Genomic DNA, 23,960 nt, shown 5'->3' on the forward strand with positions numbered 1-23,960 from the left:
AACTTGGATGGTTATCTGTCCAGGGCTGTTTCCTCACTTCTCTGGGCAGAGAGCCAAAAGACTAATTACAAAACAAGCGTGTAATCTTCAGAAACCCCTTTGAGATGAATGTGATCCAGAGGACGCCTGAGCTTCTCTAATTCCAAGTTGTCCAGGGCCACCTGGGCTGCATGTGGCTGCGGTGTCTCTGGTCTGTTCCCAGAAGCCTTACAGCCTTAGCCTGGGGGCTTCCCAGGGGAGAGCTTAGAAAGAATTCTAGTTGCTACCCCAAGTCCTAATTACAGCAGCTACACTTTAACTGGCAGTAAAATTTGGTTTGAAGAATGCCATGGCTGAGAACATCGGAAAGCCTTTGATGCTGTTTTTGACAAATGTGGGCTTTTTGAAGCGTTCTAGTTCCAACCGTTGACATGGTGGTGCTGGAAACACCACGGGTTTGGAGATCACACTTGTTTTAACCCGAGCACTATTCTATGTGCTACTGATCAATCACTCTAAAGGCTGCTTCATCATCCGCTCCTCCAGGTTTGTTGGGAGAACTAAATAAAATAATGTGCAGTCCCGAGTATGTCTACCATGCTAATAAATGCTGCAGTCGTTTCCTGGGCGAGATCGATGTGTACACTGGACAATCAGGCCCTGGCAGTTGCCTGCCCCTCTCCTCCCTTTTCAAACGAGTCCCCACTTTTGGGGTATTAATTCTCTTCCACACCATCATGTGTATCAAGGAAGCAGACCTCATTCCAGACTATAGGAAAGCAAATCCTGATTATTTTAAGCTACCCTGCTGCTAGCGGCTGGGTTAGGAATGGGCAAGTGACCCGGTTCTGACCACTGAGACGTGAGGGGAAGCTCCTGGGGAAGGGTTCCTTGCTCCCAAGAGACACAGAGGACAGGCTTTCTTCTCACTGCTCATCTGGACACACTGCCCAACAAGATACAGGCAGCCTGCCGCGGGGAAGCCAGCCTGGCCGCAAAGCTGACACTAGAGATGGCAGGGAGGCCAGAAACGGCCCGCCCTCCTCTGCGAAACCGTCACATTTCCTGTTCAATGCCCTTTAGAGCTTCTGTCTGGGGAACTCACGGCCCCAAGTGTCCTGATATAGAATTTGGTAACACAAAGTGGGGATGGTGTAAGTCACCCTGAGATGTGAAACGGGCTGAGCCGAGGGGGAGGACAGGACAGTGAGGTCCCTCCACCTCAGGCCAGGAAGCCAGTGGCCCTTCCTCGTGCAGCTCCGAACCACTCATTAGAATGTTACCTTTTCTGCCACGGGCTCCAGATCAAGAAAACGTAATACTAGGAAAATGATTACATAAAAAAAAATCCAGGACCATTGAGTTGGACATTTAAAAAAGGAAAAAAACAATCCAGGATGTTGAGTCCTGTCGGCTACTTCTTGAGGCCCTGGGTAGGTTCTTTAAAGGATGACCTTGGGTGAAGGCAGAGCAGATAATAGGCTTTGCAAAGAGGACCCATCTGTTTGCAGCCCCAGTTAGACTGATGGTCTGACTGCAGCGAGAAACCCCTGCAAGGTTTTAAGCAGGGCGGTGACATAATTTAGTCTTCACTTTAAGACTACGCGTCCTGGGACTTCCCTGGGGTCCAGTGGTTAGGACTCCACACTCACTGCCAAGGGGCCGGGTTCCCATCCCTGGTCGGGGAACTAAGATCCCACAAGCCAGACAGCACAGCCAACACCACAACGACAAAAACAACATAAAGACATGTCCTTCCACGAAGAGAAGGGAAGGGAGGGGCCAGAGGAGACGTGCAGAGCAGCCGAGGATGCTGGCACAGGCCAGGTGGGACGAGACAGAGACCCGGTCCAAGGGTCAGAGGATGGAGAGAAACGGGTGGACTTGAGATAGTTCAGAGGAAATGTCAGAAGAACTTGCAGTGGTGCCATTTACTGAGGGGGGGAGGGCGACGGGGGGACCCGGCTGGGGTGGGGTCTACTCCACATTCCTAAAGGCCCAGAGGCTCAGGGTGACTAGGAAGGACTGATGGAAACGACGAGGCTTGAGGGAAAGCATTAACCACAGCAGTCTGACTGGAGAGGTGCCTGAGTCCTGTGTTAGCCCAGGTGGTTGGCGCAAGGGCAGGCCTGCCGCCACCGCAGGAGCAGGTTGGGCCTGCGACACACGACCATCTCCCACACGGGACCTTGTACTTCTGTCCACGTTAGTGTTTAGTAAACTGTTTTAGTAAATCTAACCCCTTGTCTTCTCCATCAACTGAAAGCTCGGTGCTGATCTCAGTGGGGTGGGTGCTTCCACCTGTTGACACCTGCTCCAGACATTCCACTCTCCCTCTGCAAAACCTTACCTGTGACTTCACTAAAAATAAAATAACCGGCTGGGAGCCACCTGAACTTCCGCCTAATCACTTACCTGTGCACTGATCTGGTTTCCTTTATATTTCAGGTCCCAGCCCATCAACGACCTGTGTCTTCCCTAGCTCATCTTTGCTGTTATTTTCCACTCCAGATTTCCTGGTCCCCTTCCTGACACCTCACCTCTTCCAGCCTCGCTTCCTGAGACTCGGCCATGTGGACGGTGTCCGTTTCGTTTCTCCACCTCCCACTCATGTTCTCGAAGTTTATCACCCGGCACAGAGATGAAGTCAGGAGTTACATACGGTCTCCTACCAGAAAGCACCTCACCTCCCTTCCCAAAAGGAAAGCATTTCAAAACCTTGTAGCTGATTGTTTGGGTGTGTATCTCTGGATCTGCAAGTAATAAGCTCCCAGTGACTTGTGTTTTTAGGTTTCAGGCATCGTAACCGACTTCCTACTGTGGAAGAGGAAGATGGAGCCTCCTCTTCTCACCACCATTACACACCTCCCTGCCGACGGGCACGTGTGGACACTATTAACACTATGAAGATTATGTGCAGCTGAGCTGGGTGGTAAACCATGGTCACTTTCTCTCCCCTGTAAAACACATGCCCCCTTCAACTATTAAAGGCTTAATAATCGCCTTGTTTCCCCACCCCATTTGCTTGGTTTTCTATGTGTTCCTCACTAACTCCAGGGCACACAAGAGCCCTTTACTAAATATCCTGCCCAGGTGTCCCCACCCTCCTGGGTCGAGCTCCATGTTTCCTGGGGAAGGTCCTCCTCATCCTTCATTGGCCCTTGACTTTGCTGTAATTCAATCCTCCTGTAGCTTCCTGAGGAAGGCGGCATAGTGAATGACATTTTTACGTGTGAAAGTGCCTTTGTTCTATTTGTCCTTTGGCTGGGTTTGGGGTTCTAGGTTGGAAATCACTTCCCCTGGGTTTTGAAGGTGCAGCTCCACAGGGCAGGGATTGCATAATCTGAAGACTTTTTATTCCTGGACTTTTGTACGTAGATGAATGACATTCTTCTTTCTGGTAGCCTATAGGATCTTTGTCTCTACTATTCCTGAAACTCCACCACTATGGACTTGCCGGAGGTTCATCTTCATACATTTTACCAGTATTTCAACCTGGAAACTCATATTCAGTTCTGGGTAATTTTTCATGATTAAAAATAAATTTTTCCAGCCTGATTTCTCTTCCTGAAACTCCTTTGCTGTCCCGATGCTCAAGCTCTTAAAGTGGTTCTGACTACTGTTTTTTTTTTTTTAATTGGTACAATTTTTTTTTTTTTTTTTTTTTTTTTTTGCGGTACGCAGGCCTCTCACTGTTGTGGCCTCTCCCATTGCGGAGCACAGGCTCCGGACGTGCAGGCTTAGCGGCCATGGCTCACGGGCCTAGCCGCTCCGCGGCATGTGGGATCTTCCCGGACCGGGGCTGGAACCAGTGTCCCCTGCATTGGCAGGCAGACTCTCAACCACTGTGCCACCAGGGAAGCCCCAATTCTTTTTTTTTTTAAATTAATTAATTTATTTTTGGCTGCATTGGGTCTTCATTGCTGCACGCAGGGGCTCCTCTTCATTATGGTGTGCGGGCTTCAACAGTTCTGGCATGCGGGCTCAGAAGTTTTGGCTCGCGGGCTCTAGAGCACAGGCTTAGCTGCTCTGTGGCATGTGGGATCTTCCCGGAGCAGGGCTCAAACCAGTGTCCCCTGCATTGGCAGGTGGATTCTTAACCACTGCGCCACCAGGGAAATCCCTCCTTTTCTCAGTCTTTGTTTTTGCTCAACTTCCTCGGTATTTTTTCAACTTAATTCTTTCAACAACTCTACTGGTTTTTTATTTTATACTTCCAATTTTGTCTCCAAATACACACACACACACACACACACACACACACACTTGGTCCTGCTGCTTCATGGATGCACTATCTTCTTATTCTCTGAATATATTTAAGAAATTTAGATGTTTTCTTTTCCCTGCACAGACCATTTCTTTCAAGTTGATTCTTTTCTGTTTGTTTTGATATCCAACCTTCATCTTGGAAGCTCTTTTCAAATAGCTGGCGATCCACATCTGGTTGGTTTGCTGCTCCTATTTAATAAGAGTTGAGCACTAAAATCCTGTTTGAAACTGAGCACTTAGGTGGGGTCTGAAGATGGTGGGTGCTCTGGTTGGCCAGTCACCTAAGGAAACTCTACGTCACTGTCGGTGTTTCTGCTGAAGCTGGTTATACTCCCTAGAGGAGGAGCTGTCCATTTCCCACGTAAAGCATGTGCACATGTGTGCATATGTGTATCAAACTAGAATGTTGACTCCTAACCCCCCAAAGTGATGGTCTTAGGAGGTGGGAATTTTGTGAGGTCATAAGGGTCGAGCCCCCATGATGGGATTAGTGTCCTTATAAAAGGGACCCCAGAGAGCTCCCTCACCCCTTCCTCCACATGAGGACGCAGTGAGAAGACCACGTCTATGAACCAGGAAGCAGGTCCTCAGCAGACAAAACACACACCAGCGCCTTGATCTCACACTCCCGGCCTCCAGACCTGTGAGGAGTCAGTGTCTGTGGTTTACAAGTCTTCCACTGCAGCAGCATGAGCTCACTAAGGCCAACGGCCTTGCATTCACTATGGCCCCTGCCTTCAGCTGTGCCTGGTCTCTTACATGAGATGCTCCTCGATTTCATCCTCCCCAGAGATTAAACCTCTGGATTCTGCCAGGGCTGAGGATGAGACGCTGCCCAGTTATACAGAACAGGAAGAACGTGAGGATTTAACTGGCTTTTAAACAAACTCTCTGCCACTGTTCCCAGCTCCACCTTTACCCCTACTTCCACTGGTTCCCGGCGCCATCGAGTCCCACCTCTTTTCAGAGTTCTTGGGCTCGGGGTTCAGTTTTCTCGGGTGAGCTGTCAGTTATCACTCACTTATCTGCCTTCCAACTTCCAGAATCTTGTGGTTGTCACCTCCTCCATGTTGTCTCTGTCCTAACAGGTTTGTGCCTTAAAAAAAGAATCCTACTTGTCATCACCGGAGTGTGGTTTCAGGAAGCCACCGAAGTACATACGTATGTTGGGTCCATCCAGTTACCCGAAGGACCCCACCCACATTTTAGCCCCCAGAGTCTGGCTCGTGGCCTCACTGAAACTGACCACACTACCACCGTCACCTCTGGCGCTGTACCTTCATTCCCCTCGGTCTGGACAGTGCTGGATGCTGAAGCCCACTCCTGCTTAAACCCCTTCCTCTCCTGAATTCAGCGGCAGCTCTATCTTTTGGAACTAGCTGTCACTTCCTTCACAGAATCCTCTTCCTTTTTCCTCCCAAGCCTGGCTGTCCTCTGCTCTTTTCTCTCTGGACCCTATGTTGGGGTGAGCTCAGAGACCCCTACACTGATCTACCTCACCCACCACTTACACATGACAGCTCTAAGCCCTCTGCTTCCAGCCCAAACGGGTCTGCTGATGTACACACCTGTTTCCCCCAATAGCCTCCAGGACACATCTACCTGGGTTTCTCATAAGTACCCAAACTCAACATGTCAAAACCAAACCCATCACTGTTTTTATACAAACCTACCACATCCTATGTTTTCTATTCCAATGATGGGTACCCTCACCCATCCTGAAAACAGGCCAGAAGACCGGGGGTCCCATTGGGATTCCTATCACCAACTCGCCACTCCCACTGAAGCACAAAGTCCCACTGATTCTACCTTTTAATCCTGAGAGCAGAAGTTCTCAGAATTCAGTGTGTATCAGAATCACTGTAGGGATGGTTAAATGCCAGCTGCTGGGCCTGTCTCATGGGTTCTGATCCAGTAGATGTGGGTGAAGAACAGAATATGCATTTCTATCAAGTTCCCAAGGGATGCTGACGCTGCTCACCTGGGGCCACACTCTGAGGACCACTCACCTAGATCCATCCCTTCCTCACCAGACCCATTTTGCCTGTCTTGGTCCAGCCCAGCAGCTGTCATTTCTTGCAGAGATCACAAGTCTGAGCCTCTTAATTGATCTGACCTTCTTAAAACATCCTCCAATCTACAACTGGAATGTTCTTCCTGAAAACAAAATCTGATGTCTTAAAATCTCTCATTGACTCATAATCTTTGAGGATACCACCCAAACTCCTTCGTGTCCAGGGGCCCTTTGTTACCTGGCCCTAGCTAGCGGGCTCCTACTATATACATTCTCCAGCCACACACATCTTGTTTCCCCAAGCCTTTCCTACAGTGGCGTACCTTTAGTGAATGCAATTTCAGGTGCTGATGTTCTGTGACATTTTAAAATTTCTCTATGCCAACATTTCAGGTTGGTCAAATACTCTCACCTAGTTTTTAAAAAATCTAAAATCTGAAATACGTTTTGAGATTATGTGAAAGGAAAAACTAATGCATAGTCTACAATGCACTATGATATTTTAACACTTCTATTCCAAGAATAATTTTTATTTTATTTCAAATACCTTCTAAACAAATGGATTATGACATAACAGAATTTGTTTTTATATGAGTAACTCTGCATCAGAACCTCTATATACATGATAAAGTCAAAGACAGAGACAAATCAGAAATCCTAACTTTGAAACAAAAAAACTAGAACTTGCTATCAGTAGACTGCACATTCTTAAACAACTGAAAAAAGAACTCCTCTAAGTCATCAAATAAGAGGGATTATTTTAAAAGTAATGAACCAAAGAAAAATATTTGGAACTAGCTTATAATTATTTTTTTCTCCCAATTTACGTGGTGTAAAAACAAAACAAACTTCTACAGAAAACTGTGCACAAAAATACATTAACAACTAAATGAAATCATGGAAGCCCCATAGTTTAAAGACTATACCTTATAAAAGATCTAAAGATTTTCATTTTCATGTAGTGTTTAGTTTACATTTTTGAATAATGCTTTTACTCTTTCCATCTAATCACTTATAGTAAAGTGATAATGGATATTTAACACTTATAGATAAGGGTATGGGATTAAGAGATGCAAACTACTATGTATAAAATAGATAAGCAACAAAGATATATTGTACAGCACAGGGAAATATAACCATTTTTAAAAACTTTAAATGGAGTATATCTATAAAAATATTAAATCACTATGTTGTACACCTGAAACTAATATAATATTGTAAATCAACTACACTTCAATAAAAATTTTTTAATAAAAATAAATAGAATATAATTAACTTTATAAGTATATTTAACAAAATCGTAAGTTTTATATAGGACTTTCTATCTTAAAGTGATTACTGATAAGAAACTAAAATAAATAACATTTCTATTTTTACTGTGTATTTAAAAATTGTTTTTCTATTTGAAACACACCAACCATTTGATTTTACTGATTTTTTAGAAATTCTTAACACTTAAAAAATAAAGTACCAGCATCAATTCCTGGATCCTATTATTTTTTAAATAAGTACCAAAATACTAGTGCTGACATTTTGCCCTGGTAGTGCCATGACCACCAACACCTTCATGTTGTTCCTTCTTTCTAGAATATTCTTTTCTTCAATAGCTAATGACTCACCCCGTTATTAAAAACAGCTCCAGCACCACCCGCTTCGGTGGTCCTCCAACCTCACCTCTGAGAGAGACACCCCTCCCGCCCCAGAGCAGCAGTGCGGCCCCCTCTCCGGATGCCCTCTGCCCCACACCCGAGCGGCCCGCCTCCAAACCACCCACACCCATCACACCTCTTACTGTCACCTCTCTGAGTCAGGACCACGGCTGACTGCAGACGCCCGCGACCAGGGCCCTGCCCCGCATCAGGTGCTCTGAGAAGGCCTAGAGAATTCATGACTTCTCCCCAAGAAATAAGTTGCTTCCTCTCTGGTTGGTAAAAGCAGATTTCCAGAAAACATGTTCATGGCCCCTCTTGCCACCCACCCCCACAAACCCCTCTTCTGAACGACTCTGAGCACTGTGACCTCCAAATCCAAACCCTTCCCTTTCATGTGCTGTTTTGCTCTGAGTTAACCAAAAGCACCAAATGAGGCGAGGCCAGGCCAGGAATGCCGGCGGAGCAGGTGAAAGCACCCCGTCCCACCTCTGTCTTCAGGGCCCGTTCTGGGAATTCTCTGCCATATGCAGACGTGTCCCTCACCCTCTCCCAGCACCCCAGCCCGATCCAACAGCACCCTTGCTTTACTCACCAGCCTGCCTGCTAAACTCCACTAGAGGCCTGACGTGGGGGAGGTCAGGGGCGGCCGCAACAGTGAGGCTAGGAGTCTGCTCTCCACTCCGCTGACTGCGCTCAGACACTAGCTGGTGACCTCTCTGGGCAATGCCCTCACCTGCCATCTGCATCCCTGAAGTGCTGCATGGCAAAAATGTAAAAAACCAGATCCACGTACGGCTAAGTGACGTGGGTTTTTCCACTGGTCTCTGTAAGAACAGCTTTATTACGACATCCACCCAGCATCCCCAGGCAGTGAACTAGGTCCCAGCTGCCCATCTCCACCTGCTCCTGTCTCCCCCACAACATGGCTGGCCTACTCCACCTCCCTCTCAGGTATTTCTGGTCTTCCGTTCTACCTGTGGGAACACAAGGTGTCTAGCTAGTGTCACTTTGTACTTGTCTTGTTATATGTCATGTTGCCTCCCTGTTCAGGCTGTGAACCCCGTGATGACAAAGGCGCATCCTGTGTCTTATCCATGTGTGATTCCCCACAGCATGAAAAATCTCATTTTTGATGCATTAGTTGTCCCCCTGGACAATAAGCCTCCTACTCTGCTTGGTGTGCACTGTGAACAGTTACAGAGCTTTGAAAAGAGTAAGAGGAGAAAAGGAGAAAGTCCAGAGAAACAGCAGGGCTGAAGGCAGGGGCCGTCACACAGTGGAACGCCAGTGCTACAATGCCTGTTTAATCGAAACCTTGTAATAAAAGTTTAAATACATAATTTTTCTTTTTTTTTCTTTCTTTTTTTTTTTTTTATCAAAAGACCATCCCCTGCATCCCCGGCCTGCTGGGGTGGAGGAGGGGCAGTGGGGTCTGGCTACCTCCAGGGGTGGAGACACGGCAAGTCCAGCTCCAGTCGGCTTCATCTTCCTCAGAAGATGCTCTGTGAGTGAGTCCGGTCTCGGGGAGGGAGCCCCCCATGCCGCCGTCCACGGAGGCAGGAGTCTGCCCAGCATCCCGGCCGGAGGAGAGAGTTCCCTGCACCTCAGAAGACGAGGAAGAGCAGGGCCTCGTGCCGGGGCAGCACGATGTTCTCCACGGTGCGGTCCATGGCGCGCACTTGCTCGGGGGAGGCAGTCAGGAAGGCCAGCGGCCCAATGCGCTGCTCCGCGCATGAGTGGCACAGGTACCCACCCTTGTTTTCCTTCCTGTTGCTCTGCAGCGTGGGATGAGAAAAAGGGAGCAGAGGGGGGAACAATTGAAGGGCAAGCGTTTCCCACCAAGAAGCGTGAACCAACCACCACCAGCATTGCCATCATGACTGATGCTTTCAGACCCGCCCGTGTGGCCCTGAGGCCGTACCTCCCCCAGCACAAGCGCCCAGGGTGGACTCTGCTCTATCAAATCCCCCAGAACGTATCAAGGCAAGGGATGAAGAGCCAAGAAAAACCTAACCGGGCCCCCAGGTAAACAGTCCTCACCTGAGTGTCCACACAAGCCCACCTCCCAGACTGTGGTCACCCAGCCTGGCCCCACTGTGTCCAGCGTCTGTGACACTGACGCCCACCGGACACCTCCGGGCCTTCCTCGTGGAAGGATTGGACGAGCTTCCCCTTCACCTCCCTCACCCACAACCCAGATGGGCACACAGACGACTGAACTAAAAATCCTATGGAGAGCAGAGGTCGCGGCCGAGACACGTACATAGGTGATGGGCAGCTTCCGCATGGTGAGCACGGTGTCCATGGGGATGGCGTTGCTGCACTGCCCCACGCAGCAGCGGACCACGCCTGTCTTCAAAACATTACTTGTCAGCTCTGCCTGCAAGAAGTACTCCTGGGAAGGAAAGAGTGAGGACGAGAGTCACCTCAATGCCTCTGCCACTTCCTACTTGGACACCCCAACGGCTGAGGGCTGTCAACACTCTGTAGACCTTGCACAAGTCCTGGAATGAGAAGAGCACTGACCCCTGCATCTTCCCTCCGTTTCTCTACCTTCTTCCTGCCTGTAGCACCGTCTCCAAGAGAACACTCACAGCTGGACCCAGTCTAGCTGGATTCTTGCTAAAACGGCCAGTTTAAAAAAGAAAGGTTGAATGGACAAATGTGAAACTTTTGGCTATAATGATAGTTCAGGACTATTTCTGGATTTTATCTTAGGCTGACCTGTCCCTGAATCATTAAGGATGACTTGTATATTCTCTTTACAGCCCAGATGGCTTAAAAGACCTGCCCACATCAGTCCTGCCCATTACCATCTCGCAAGCCTTTGGCTGTCCTAGGGGGCAAACACCCAACCTCTCTAAGCCCCAGTTTCTCCATCTGTAAAATGCACAGAAGCCAGCACCCACTTCACCCGGCTGTTGTGAGGAAGACACACAACACCGAGAGCTAAGTGCCCAGTGGCTGCACACAATGGGCACCCAGATCAAACGCCAGATGGGAAATGCCGTGAGAGCAGGGACCGGGGTCTGGTCTGCTGCTGCCCCACAGGAGGCTAACAAGCTTCTGGCAATACCAGTAAGACTGCAAATACTTGCTGACAAAATAATTATGATTTCATGTTGTTTTGGATTACAACTGGCTATTTATCCAATTTTTGCAAAATCCGTGTCCAAGGTTCTGATTTATGTGGTTTTTCTCTCTTTCAGGATCTGGCTACCTGCTTTAGGAAAGAACAGAAAATAAATAAACACTAGTGTTCCCAATCTAACTGTGGGAAATCCTTTCTAAAATAAAATTAGAGATTTTCTTGGAGTCCCCTTTGCCCATCTGTCATCATATTCCCTCCCTAGGGGAAAGCAGCATCATGAATCTGGCATGCATCCTTTCCAATCCATTCTAAACTGGCTTTACACTTAACATATATTTCTAAGAACATAAGGTGTCATCTTATAGGTATTTATTTACGTAAGTGTTATACTGTTAGTTTGCTTCTCATCTAGTACATTTCTTTTAAGTGCTATACAGGATTCAATCATCTCACTCTCCCACATTTTATTAAGACAGTCCCTTTGTGTGGAGACTGATGTTACCAAATTATTTCCAACAATGCAGCAATGAACATCCTTGTACATGACTTCCCGCCCACACATGCAAGAGGTCCTCTAGGGCTTTCTACCTTTTCTGACCCCAATCCACGCCAAGAAACCCACTCAGCATTACAATTCTACATACACACACATGCATGTATGAAAGACTGAAACCAGTTTCACAAAATAGTATGTAACCTCACATGCTGTGGACTGATCCCTCCTTTAGACTTTACTCCACTTCCCTTTTTTTTTTTTTAAAAGATCATCATAACCCACTAACTAGGTTCCTAAATCGTTAATAAACTGCAATGTACAGTTGGAAAAACACTGCTGCAGAGCAGCGGTTTTCAAACATTTTGGTCTCGGGACTCCTTTACACTAATAAACATTAAAGGCTCCAAAGAAGTATTGCTTCCATGAGTTATAGCTACTAATGTTTACCTGATTAGAAATTGAAACTTTTGTTTTTTGGTTGTGCCGGGTCTTAGTTGCAGCTCATGGGCTCCTTAGTTGACACATGCGAACTCTTAGTTGCGGCACGCGTGTGAGATCTAGTTCCCTGACCAGGGATCGAACCCAGGCCCCCTGCATTGGGAGCCTGGAGTCTTAACCACTGCACCACCAGGGAAGTCCCAAACGTTTTTAAATGTTTATTAATTCATTTAAAACATAATAAACCTATCATATGTTAACCTGTATATTTTTATGAAAAACAACTGTCTTAAAAAAAAAACCTTAACAAGGGACTTCCCCAGCAGTCCAGTGGTTAACACTCTGCCTTCCAATGCAGGGGGCGCAGGTTCAATCCCTGGTTGGGGAACTAAGATCCCACATGCCGTGCAGTGTGGCCAAAAAAGAAAAAAGGAAAAAAACAAAGGGTACCATGAAAACAAACCAGCTCAATAAATGTAAATAAACAGACTGGACAGCTAATATGTCAATTAGGCGTTGTGTTCTACTGCCTGTAAGACTTAAATAATGGCTCAAATAATTGCAGGGTTTTTATTAAAAAAAAAAAAAACTTTAATGAGAAGAGTAGCATTGCTATACATTTTTGCAAATCTCTTTCATGTCTGGCTTAAAAGAAGGCAACCGGGCTCCCATCTCTGCCTCTGGGTTCAATCTGTGGTGACGACATGCCATGTGGCCTCTGGAAAACTCCACTGTACACTTGTGAGAGCACTGAGGGAAAAGGGCAAGTAACTACCCAGTATTATGAGAAGAGCACGGAGTACACGTACAGTGTGTATTGTGAAAGGTTCCCAGAAGGTTCCCCTGACCACACTTTGAGAACCAGTGCCCACCCCCCACCATCCTGGCCAGAATCTGAAAGGACAGACTTCTTCATTCTCACCCATCAGACAATTTTAGGTTGCATTTCCCTGACCATCAAGGAGGTTGCATAAATATATATTTTTTAACAGATTCCCTGACTCTTGGGGCTTCCTTTGCCCATTTACCCACTAGGCTGCCTGTATCTCAGGAATGTGCGGTTCTTTATGACTGTGTGGGTCCTCTTTTCCACAATCACATAAGCTCAAGGAGGGCAGAGTTATGCTTGGCTCATGCCCAGGACCTCAGCACCGTGCCCAGTACAGTGCTGAGTACAGCTGCGCTCAGTAAGCACATGCAGGACAGATGGGGGAAGTGTTCCCTCCACTCCATGACGGGTCTTTTAACTTCATGCAAAGCCGCGGCCGGCACGGTGAAGGGCACAGGCCCTGCAGACTCACCTCAGTTCACAGCCCAGTCTACCCCCTTTGGGGTAGTGCACCTTTGGGCAGGTGACTCTACTCGGTGCCTCAGTTTTCTTATCAGTAAAACTGGCAAAACAACAACTGTATCACAAAAGATGTTTTTTTTAAGGGTTAACTATATGTTAGCTATTATTACTTTATCACACTGAAGCTTTACATCTCGATGCAGTCAGATTTACCTGTTTTATGATTTACTGTTGTATGTCCTGCTTATTATTAATCTCCTCCTAAATGCCAGGCCTCCCTTGGCCCCTGCCCCTGGAGGTCAAAGTCTCAAAGACAAGTAGCCGTCTTTGAGGACCCCGACACTTCTCCCAATCGACTGTAATGCAGTTATCTCATCAGCTCATCACAACCCTTCTCCAACCGCCTCCTCTGAGGTGCGGTGATCACCGTTTTGCCAGTATTACAGACTAGGAAACAGAGGTACAGAGCGATGAGTAACTTGCCAAGGTCTCAGAGCGCCCACGTGGAGGACCCTGTCTGACCCGGATCTGTAGAATCACCCCCGCAAAGCCTCACAACAGGAGGGGATGCTGCTGTCCCTCATCCCACAAACGTGCACTGAGTGCTGACTCTATGCAGGCCCTGTTCTAAGGAGAGGCCCGTGAGCCTTGAGCTCAGAATCCAAGATGCTGAGGCTGAGAAGCGTCTTTGAGCAAGCAGTATAACTCCACGTCACTTAATAATTCAATAATGTAATGATCCCCTCGCTTCCTCAAAACTTAAAGAAACAAAAGGTGTTTACCTAGATTTTCTAAGGGGGTCAGAGAAAAAGGAGTCTGCCTGCTCTACTCTTGGTTACAGGGGAGACCAGGATGGCTCGTCACCTTACAGGTGATAAGGTAGCAGGAAACAAGGGCTCCCTTTTGTTCTAAATCCTCACCAGGCACGACTTGCTTTCACCTTCTCCAGTGACTACCCTCCTCTCCCCCTCCAGAGCCTCCAAGATCCCCCATGAGCTGAGGGTAGACTTAGCCACTTCTGAAACAGGATGTCCCCAAATTGATTCATATTGCAGCTGCGATAAAGAAAAAGCAGAAGTCCTCATGCAAGGTCCTTCACACTTAGAAACATCTAGTCATGCAAATGGGCAATATTTCCGAGGCTTCCTCAGAGGCCCCCTGTGGGCCAACAGATGTTTCCCAGCCCAGCCTCAATAAGAGGGAAGTATTTCTATAGAGTCTGTGTTCTTTTTTCCATGGAGAAAATTCATTTTCCCCATAAAATATATGCAGTGACCAACTGATAAGCTTCCAGTTAGTTTTAAAAAGCCTATTAGACTCTAATACATAACTTGTGGGACTCTAAGGTATAAAATCCATGTGATGAATTTAGCAATACCTAGAAAAATGACATATCCATTTACCCTTGACCCAGAAATTTAGACTATAGAAATGTATCCCCAAGAAGCACTGACAAAGACAGAACGTGACTTGTGCATAAGATTATGCATTGTGGCATTAGTTTTAAAACCAGAAGATTGGAAAGAACCCAATACCCATCAGTGAGGAGCTACATAAATCATGATAAATGGACACAGTGAATACTACTCAGCTGTAGAAAGAGCTTTAGAAACTGATAAAGAGCCAGCATCAAACAATCTAGAAACAATAAATGCTGGAGAGGGTGTGGAGAAAAGGGAAGCCTGCTGCACTGCTGGTGGGAATGTGAATTGATAGAGCCACTCTGGAGAACAGTATGCAGCTTCTTTAAAAAACTAAAAACAGAACTACCATAAGACCCAGCAATCCTAGTACTGGGTATATAACCCTGAGAAAACCATAATTCAAAAAGATAACATGTACCACAATGTTCACTGCAGCTCTATTTACAATAGCCAGACATGGAAGCAACCTAAGTGTCCATCGACAGAAGAATGGATAAAGAAGATGTGGCACATATATACAATGGAGTATTACTCAGCCATAAAAAGGAACGAAAATGGGTTATTTGTAGTGAGGTGGATGGACCCAGAGTCTGTCATACAGAGTGAAGTAAGTCAGAAAGAGAAAAACAAATACCATATGCTAACACATATATATGGAATCTAGAAAAATGGTACTGATTAACCTAGTGGTAGGGCAGGAATAAAGATGCAGACGTTGAGAACAGATTGAGGACACAGCGGGGAAGGGGAGGCTGGGACACAGTGAGCGAGTAGCACTGACATACATCCACGACCAAATGTAAAATCGATGGCTGGTGCGAAGCTGCTGCACAGCTCATGGAGATCAGCTCGGTGCTTTGGGATGACCTAGAGGGGTGGGATAGGGAGGGTGGGAGGGAGACGCAAGAGGGAGGGGATATGGGGATATGTGTGTGCATATAGCTGATTCACTTTGTTATACAGCAGAAACTAACACACCATTGTGAAGCAATTATACTCCAGTAAAGATGTATTAAAAAAAAAAGGAACTGATAAAGAGTGATTTCCATGTCTATTTCTCGGTAACAAAGTGAGGTACAGAATATTACAGAATGCTACTTTCTGTGAAAAAGGAGAATAGAAGAATACATATATACATGTTTGTCAATATTTGCAAAAAGAAATACTGAAGGATAAATCAAAAACTAATTTTTAAAAACTAGCTATCGGGACTTCCCTGGTTGGCACAGTGGTTAAGAATCTGCCTGCCGATGCAGGGGGCACAGCTTCGATCCCTGGTCTGGGAAGATCCCACATGCCGCAGGGCAACGAAGCCCATGTGCCACAACTACTGAGCCTGCGCCCTAGGGCCCGCGTGCCGCAACTACTGAAGCCCACGTGCTCTAGGGCCCACATGCCACAACTACTGAGTCCGCATGCTGCAACCACTGAAGCCTGCGTGCCTAGAGCCCTTGCTCCACAACAAAAGAAGCCACCGCGATGAGAAGCCTGCGCACCACAACGAATAGCAGCCCCCGCTCGCCGCAACTAGAGAAAGCCCGTGCACAGCAATGAAGACCCAACGCAGCCAAAAATTAAAAAATAAATAAAAACTAGCTATCAACAATGGAGGGAGAGAAAGTCTGCAGGAGACAGGGAGGGAATGAGACTTCTCGGGGATACACCTGTTACAAAGTTTTCACTTTGAAAATGTTAAGTTTTATACATTAAAAAAAGATAATCAAACAGGAAAGCAATTCTTTTAAGAAGTGTAGACAAAGAAACATACCTGCCTGCAATTAAACTGGTGATCAAACCACACAAAGAGGAAAAGACTCATCTCAGGCACCTTCAGAACATGCTGTTCTGACTGCACATCCTCAGTGGAATGTGGGGAAACAGAGCTGGTAGGAAATCTTAAATTCCATACAGTATTCTGCCAACAGTAATACTGGTATTACTTTAAAACTTTTATACACAGAATAGTGTAAATAAGTAATTAATAAATACTGTTCGGAACCAAGATTTTCAGTGTAAGAGAAAAGATTCAAGCGTTTAAAAGAAGTAAAAATCCTTAAAGGTTAAATCTGATTGGGCTGGAGAACCACAAGAGATGAGGTTTTTAAATGTAATTGGCCACCGGCTCCGACAGTGCGGACACAGAGCAGCCTCATGAAATGGGAGCAGAAGGACAGAAGGTGAAGAAAAGGTTTTCACTGTCCGTGGTGCACACTCGGCAAAAAACTCTGAGGAAAAGTGAGAAAGTGCTCGTGGTCACAGCTGGGGTGCTGGCTACTCCCGGGGGTGGGGGTGGGGTGGGGGTGCTGGCTGTGAGGCCACCAGGAAGGCAGCGGGGACAGCTGGCAGACCCTCTCTCCTGACCTGGGTGGACACCCACCTCACCCCTAGTTGCACCTGCCCATGTGTTTTATACATTTGTGTCACGTTTAACAACAAGAAGTTTAAATTAAAAATTGCGATTGGAATTATCAGTATGATAATAATCAGAACTGTTGATTTTTCTTTTCAAAAATACAGATTTTCTAGCTCGGTCTACTAAAAAGGTGAACAGTCTGAGCATCACTAAGAGGGAGAGGATCTGAAATCGCTGCCTCTTGATGGGATGCAACACAAATCAAAGCCCCCTGCCCACCCCCCAGTGGAGGATTCTGGCCAGAACAGTTAGACCCAAATCCAGTCATGTCCCTGCAGTGACTTCCAGTGATGGGGAGCCCAGGGCGGGGGACAGCAGAACAAACCCAGAATGGGAGATGTTCTGGGGGACAACAAACTCGGTTTCCACAAAAAGACAGGAGCGTCAGAAAGGACGCAGGAGGTCCTAGGTTGCTCTAAATTAAGAAGCTTAAAAGACCTTATAACCAAACATGCGTTTGGGTCCTAATTTGAACAAATCAACTGTAAAAAGACATTTCTGAGATAATCATAAAAGTATGACTGCAGAATGGGTAGTAGAGCCCATAAGGAACCACCATAAATTTTATAAGATATAAAATGAGACCGTGGGCCTCCCTGGTGGCGCAGTGGTTGAGAGTCCGCCTGCCGATGCAGGGGATACGGGTTCGTGCCCCGGTCTGGGAGGATCCCATATGCCGCGGAGCGGCTGGGCCCGTGAGCCACGGCTGCTGGGCCGGCGCGTCCGGAGCCTGTGCTCCGCAACGGGAGAGGCCACAACAGTGAGAGGCCCGCATACCGCAAAAAAAAAAAAAAAAAAAAATGAGACCGTGGTTACGAGAGAAACCATGGTGTTTTAGAGACGTGGACTCCAAATATACACAAGGGTGATTTGTACACGGAAATTCGATATACCATTTTCTCAACTTTAAAACGTCTCAAAATTTTCCTTATGTAGCCCATGTTGTGAAATATCACTGCTCTACAAGACCTCCATTAAAAGTCATGGATGTGGGTTTCCCTGGTGGCGCGGTGGTTGAGAGTTCGCCTGCCGATGCAGGGGACACGGGTTCGTGCCCCGGTCGGGGAAGATCCCATATGCCGCAGAGTGGCTGGGCCGGTGAGCCATGGCCGCTGAGCCTGCGCGTCCGGAGCCTGTGCTCCGCAGTGGGAGGGGCCGCGACAGTGGGAGGCCCTCATACCGCAAAAAAAAAAAGTCACGGATGTGACAATCTGCTTTTGTTACAAATCTAACCACTACCATAACACAGGTTCTACAAGAAAACCATACTACAGGTTCTAAAAAAAAATTACTTATGATCAAAGTTTATGCAAAAACTCACACAGTAGGTACAGATTATTTGTACATAAAAATTACTCTCCTACTTCACTCCCTAGGTACTGGTTTTAGAGGTTAAAAAAAGCCATGCTTATCTCTACACTAGGAGTCAGCAAACTGCAACCAGGGGCCAAATCCAGACCAGTGTCTGCTGCTGTCAACAAAGTTTTATTGGGACGTGGCCCACCGTTTGTTAACAGATGGCCCACGGCTCTCTTTGCTGTGGTGGCAGAGTTGAGAAGATGCAGCAGAAACCACAGGCCTGCAAAGCCTCAGATATTTACCATCTGGCCCTTGACAGAAAGAGATGGCAGCACTCTGCTCTAAGTCCTCTCTGGAAACCCCACTGGGTGACCCAGGTGCCATCAAGGGTGCAGCCAAAGAAAAAGGCTTACAGTTCTAAGCACTGACACATTAGCTGTTACACACAGCGAGGCCCAGGCGAAGCAAAGCTGCTGGGGAAGCATGCAGCTGACTTCAAATTCCAGAAATATTCTTATGGCCAAACAGGCCTGTCTTAGAGAGGCACAGAAGACAAATGCCAGAGAGGGTTCAGAGAAAAGTGCGATAAAAATGCAAGGTCATCAGTCTCACGCAAGAAGCTTTTGCTGCCACGACAGGTCATACAGAGTATTCATCTGCAATTTCTCCCTTTTAAGCGCTGACACACTCTTCCTCAAGAATGTGAAGAGAAATGCTATTTGCTAACTTGTTTACCATCTACCTCTCGTCCTAGAACTCAGGCTCTGTGAGGGGAGGAATTTCTCCTGCCCACTATCACACCCCCAGGGCCTAGACACGCACTTGGAACACATCAGACACTCAACAGATATTCAATTATGAGCATCAGAGTTCTGTGTTACCAACTCTGAGACTGTGAACGCCACTTACTAGAAAGGACCACTGCCCCCCATCTCCTCCAGCCCAGGCCCCAAGCCGTGAGCAGCAAAGCTGAGATTCCGCGGCTCCCTGTGTTCTCACCTCTGAGAGAACACGCACTGCGGCACTTGGACTAAATCCTCCTACTGTACGAAACCTCACACGTTTGGGAGACGGCTAAGGAAAAAAGAGTATTTATAGGGATTTCCCTGGCAATCCGGTGGTTAAGACTTCCAATGCAGGGTTCAATCCCTGGTCAGGGAACTAAGATCCTGCAAGCCATGCAGCACAGCCAAAAGAAGAAAAAAAAAAAAAAAAAAGAATATTTACAGTCTCTTTTACGTGTACGTTTCAGGCTTAAGAATCTTTGGTTCAGGGAAAGAAAGACGAAGTAGTAACCATTAGCTCAAATTTCTGTTCTAGTTTCAACCCAACAGGGTTGAAAAAACTGAACAGCTTATCCTCCAGACCTCGAAAGGCAGAAAAGACGTGGAAATGAGGGGGTGGGGGAGGGGGCTGGTCTGTGAGGGTAAAGAGGGAGGGCTGACACTTTCCTGCTTCTCACCAGTGACAAGGACAGGTGCCTGAACATGCGCTCTCCCTGGCAGGACACATTCTGTCCAAGTCTGGAGTCCACCAGTCCAAAAGAGACCAGGGAGCAGGAGGAGGGCTTGCAGACCCAGAGGACATTCCTGCTGTTCTTCCCGAAGAGTGCTGAGTGTTAACCGAGCAGGGAGAACTCACCAAAGACGTGAGCGCAGTTAGTGTTTTAAAAAGAACTTCTAAAATTGACTCAGGAAAGAACGTAGAAAAGAACACAGGTTTTCGTTTCTGTGGTTAGCAAGGACCCTCCCCCACTGGCAATCGGCCTCCAAGCACCCAAGAAAGAGAAGCCCCTCTCTTCTGATGCAGACCCCCAACCAAAAGCCTCGAAGGCCCCGGGTTGGTTGATCCCTTTTTCAAACCCGGTAACATCCGGACGTTGTTAAATTAACTCGTGCTGTCCTCTTACCCCAGCCAAAGTCAAGATGTTCTCCAGTGACCTGGTCATGATGAGACGCTTCCTGGCGCGAGTTACTGCTACATACAGTAAATTCCACTCGTCCTCAGAAAACGATTCTGAAGAAAGCAAAGGGAAAAAAAATATCAACACAGAAGACTGCTTACAGAAATTTATATTCTTATCTAAAAGTTTACTATTCGGGTCTTCCCCAGTGGTGCAGTGGTTAAGAATCTGCCTGCCAATGCAGGGGACACGGGTCCGATCCCTAGTCCCGGAAGATCCCACATGCCGTGGAGCAACTAAGCCCATGCGCCACACCTACTGAACCTGAGCTCAAGAGCCCGCAAGCCATAACTACTGAAGCCCGTGCACCACAACAACTGAGCCTGTGCTCTAGAGCCCACAAGCCACAATTACTGAACCCATGCGCCACAACTACTCAAGTCTGCGCATCCTAGAGCCTGCGCCACAACTACTGAGCCCACATACCTCAACTACTGAAGCCCGCGTGCTCTAGGGCCCACATGCCGCAACTACTGAGCCCACGTGCTGCAACTACTGAAGCCCATGCGCCCTAGAGCCTGTGCCGCAACTACTGAGCCCACGTGCTGCAACTACTGAAGCCTGTGCGCCTAGAGCCCGTGCTCCGCAAGAAGAGAAGCCACTGCAATGAGAAGCCCGTGCACCACAACAAAGAGCAGCCCCTGCTCACCGCAACTAGAGAAAGCCCTCGTACAGCAATAAAGACCCAACACAGCCAAAAAGTTTACTACTCCCCATCGCCCCCAAAATCCCTCAGGATTTGCTGGCTTTATAAGCAAAATTTTCCTACAAACACCAACTCTGAAAACAAACAAAACTCTAACAGACTAGGGGGCACAGAATACCCAAATTTTGACTCCATGACTAACAGAGAGCTTCTGTTTGTCTGTTTGTGGGAAAACTTCAAATGGTTTTATTATAAGACAAAACCAAAACAGCACTGATGCTTAGATGCTTAGAGTTTAACAGGTAGCCTTGAGTATAAACTGATACAAAAGCAGACAAATGATAGAGTGCTTACACTAATCCCTTGTATGATTTTCGGGCCTCTTTAATAAAAAGGAGAATTAATTAAAGAAAAAACACCTTGGTGAGCAGGTAAACTGTTTTAGAGCTTCTGTCTGATGGGGAAAATCCCACAGCTGAAGAGCTGGTGCAGGTTAAACAGGACGCAATAAACACAGCTGCCCTCCGAGCAGCCCTGAGAGAGGTGGACCCTGGAGGCTCAGTTTTTCTAAACACACAGTCTAAGAACAACAAATTTAGGAGCAGGAGGATTTTCTTGTTCTAGAAGGATCCTTCCAAAGAGCCACACCATGCAAGAAAAAGCAAGGCAGCCCTGCAGTGAAGCGCCAGCGGTCTCCTTACCAACTCTGAAGTGGGGCAGCTGAGCGAGGTTGTGCCTGGCACAAGGCACTTTCACAAAATCATCCAGGACATGCACAGTGTCAAACTCCAGGCCTTTGGCCTTGTGCACAGTGCCCAAGATGTACTCTGGAACAGAAACACAGCGGACGGGCAGATGAGGGGGTGACGGGGAAAGAAAAGAAAGAGGAGAAAAGCTTACACTTCCCACCACTCCCAAAACGCTAATTACATTTTCTTGCCTGGGTGCGGCTCTGCAGAAAAAGGGGGAAAGGAAACCTCAGTCAGAAAAAAAAAAGGGAGAGACAAAAAGAAGACGAGGGGAAAGTAGAAATTCATTGCAGGTATTGCGAACACGGCCGAGTCCCAGTCCACAGCTCACGGCGGCTGCCCACCGCCTGCTTCCTACGCACAAGGGGACAGAGGCCCAGAGGCCCACAAGAGGCTGGGGGTTTGCCGAGGGACAGCCGGTAGCAGAGATGGGACTCAGGAGCCCCTTCTACGGGCTGGAAGTAGAACAGAAATAAAGGGGCCACAGGAGAACAGCAGCCTTGTTCCGCTGACACAGCCACCCCTGGTCACCCATGATGTCCACGCTGGCAAGAGGCACCGGAGGCCGGCTGCCCCCGCCCCCAGGGGGAAGTGAAGAGCCCCTGTGTCCCTCACCTGCAAAGTCCAAGTCCTCTATGTGGCATCTCTCTATCCTTTCCACCAGCTCTGGAATCCGGATGTTGTACTTCTCCACGACTGCAATCTTGGCTTCCAGCTCCTTGTCCTCGGCTGCAGTCACATACCGCTTGAAGCCGCTGAAGCCCTCTCTGTGCACCCACCTTCTGATGAACCTGTCTTTAATGACGAGGTTTCCTAGAGGGAACACGCGTAGGGGTCAAAGTGACACAGGCTGCACCGACGTGCACTCCTAACTGACCACATGATAAACGAATGGTCTCAGAGCTGGAGACCCCAGGTCCAGGCTCGACGGCATCACTAACCTGCCGCGGGCGCCTGGGCAAGTCAGCACAGTGACCTGTGCCATAGCCCCTCCAGCTCCAAACTCAGGGTCAAGAGCCCTGCCTTTGACATCCTTGTCTGCTTCTCAGGGATTCGAAATTGCGCAGTAATGAGAAAACGAAAGCGCTACAGAAATGTTAGAAAGGATCACATGGGGCCCATGCAGAAGTCTCGGTGTGCGAGGTCGCCCGGGCAGACAGAAAGATGGTGGGGAAGACGGCCTAGGGGCCAGCGTGACTCCTGAGAAAAGGGTCTGGAAAGAGCCATCGATGCCTCTGAAAACAGGAAGTCTCCGGCATCCCACTGCTAATGAGAAGAAGCCACACCGGCTCCTCCAGAGCAAATGGGAACTGACTCAGAACCTGCCCGCCTGCCTCCACCCCGCCACTGTGTGCCTGCGTCCACCCCACACAGCAAGGACACTCACGTCTCTTCCGTTCTTCCTCCGGCTGAAGAAGCGTCCAAATATCAATGATTCTGTCCAATCCAAATGATTTAATCCCCTGAAAAAGTTGTTCGGTGGGATTTTTTGGTGTTTTGTTGTTTTTAATTTTTTGTCTTATTTTTGTTACTGTTGTTAACAGGACAAAGTAAAGCAAACGTAGAGGTGGGATTTTGAAATGAGACACTTTTTTTTTTGGAAACAGATCTCAAATTGCACCCAAAGCATAAAGACAGCGAGTGGGAACCTTCATCACGCACAAAAGCAGAGGCTACAACGCAGCCTGCAAACTCAGGATGACCCAGTGCTAAGCTCTGGTTGCTCCCTCAGACTTCTCCTACGTTTAAAAAAAAGGCAAGGGCTTCCCTGGTGGCGCGGTGGTTGAGAGTCCGCCTGCTGATGCAGGGGACACGGGTTTGTGCCCCGGTCCGGAAAGATCCCACATGCCGCGGAGAGGCTGGGCCCGTGAGCCATGGCCGCTGACCCTGCGTGTCCGGAGCCTGTGCCCCGCAACAGGAGAGGCCACAGCAGTGAGAGGCCCGCGTACCGCACACACACACAAAAAAAATTTTAAAAAGGCAAGAACTAGCTGCATGTTGCTCTCATGTCAAAGAAGGCAATTTAAATCATCTACCTTCCAGGAATATAAAACAGCTGCAGCAAAGAAGACAGATGAGACCTGAATACCAAGTGTGGAGCACAAACACTCGCTGCTGTTTCTTCTGAGGAAAGAACTAGACTGTCTACAGGTACTGGTCTGTTAAAAGGTCAGCTCCTGGAGGAGAGGGCCTGACCCTCCCAGTTCAGCCCACCTCTACTGGGAGGCGTGTACTG

The 23,960-nt window shown here is 47.7% G+C and overlaps 2 protein-coding genes across 3 annotated transcripts in view; one reads left to right on the forward strand and one right to left on the reverse strand.

Annotated features, from left to right (window-relative positions):
* IL15RA (interleukin 15 receptor subunit alpha) overlaps nt 1–2,709 on the forward strand; it is a 47,885-nt gene extending 45,176 nt beyond the window's left edge. The window contains exon 6 of the mRNA XM_082618051.1: nt 2,491–2,709. Coding sequence (XP_082474177.1) covers nt 2,491–2,704 — 214 coding nt within the window. The 3' untranslated portion in view covers nt 2,705–2,709. The remainder of the gene's footprint in view (nt 1–2,490) is intronic.
* Nucleotides 2,710–9,202: 6,493 nt separating this feature from the next.
* FBH1 (F-box DNA helicase 1) overlaps nt 9,203–23,960 on the reverse strand; it is a 46,105-nt gene continuing 31,347 nt past the window's right edge. For both annotated transcript variants that reach the window (XM_082618045.1, XM_082618046.1), the window contains exons 16-21: nt 23,112–23,187; nt 22,340–22,537; nt 21,677–21,802; nt 20,276–20,382; nt 10,178–10,309; nt 9,203–9,689 (exon numbers count right to left, since the gene is read on the reverse strand). In XM_082618045.1, the coding sequence (XP_082474171.1) occupies nt 9,519–9,689; nt 10,178–10,309; nt 20,276–20,382; nt 21,677–21,802; nt 22,340–22,537; nt 23,112–23,187 (810 nt within the window). In that variant the 3' untranslated portion in view covers nt 9,203–9,518. The remainder of the gene's footprint in view (nt 9,690–10,177; nt 10,310–20,275; nt 20,383–21,676; nt 21,803–22,339; nt 22,538–23,111; nt 23,188–23,960) is intronic.

This window comes from Mesoplodon mirus (genome assembly GCF_964341445.2).
Source record: "Mesoplodon mirus genome assembly, chromosome: 4".
In the NCBI taxonomy this organism is placed as follows: domain Eukaryota; kingdom Metazoa; phylum Chordata; class Mammalia; order Artiodactyla; family Ziphiidae; genus Mesoplodon; species Mesoplodon mirus.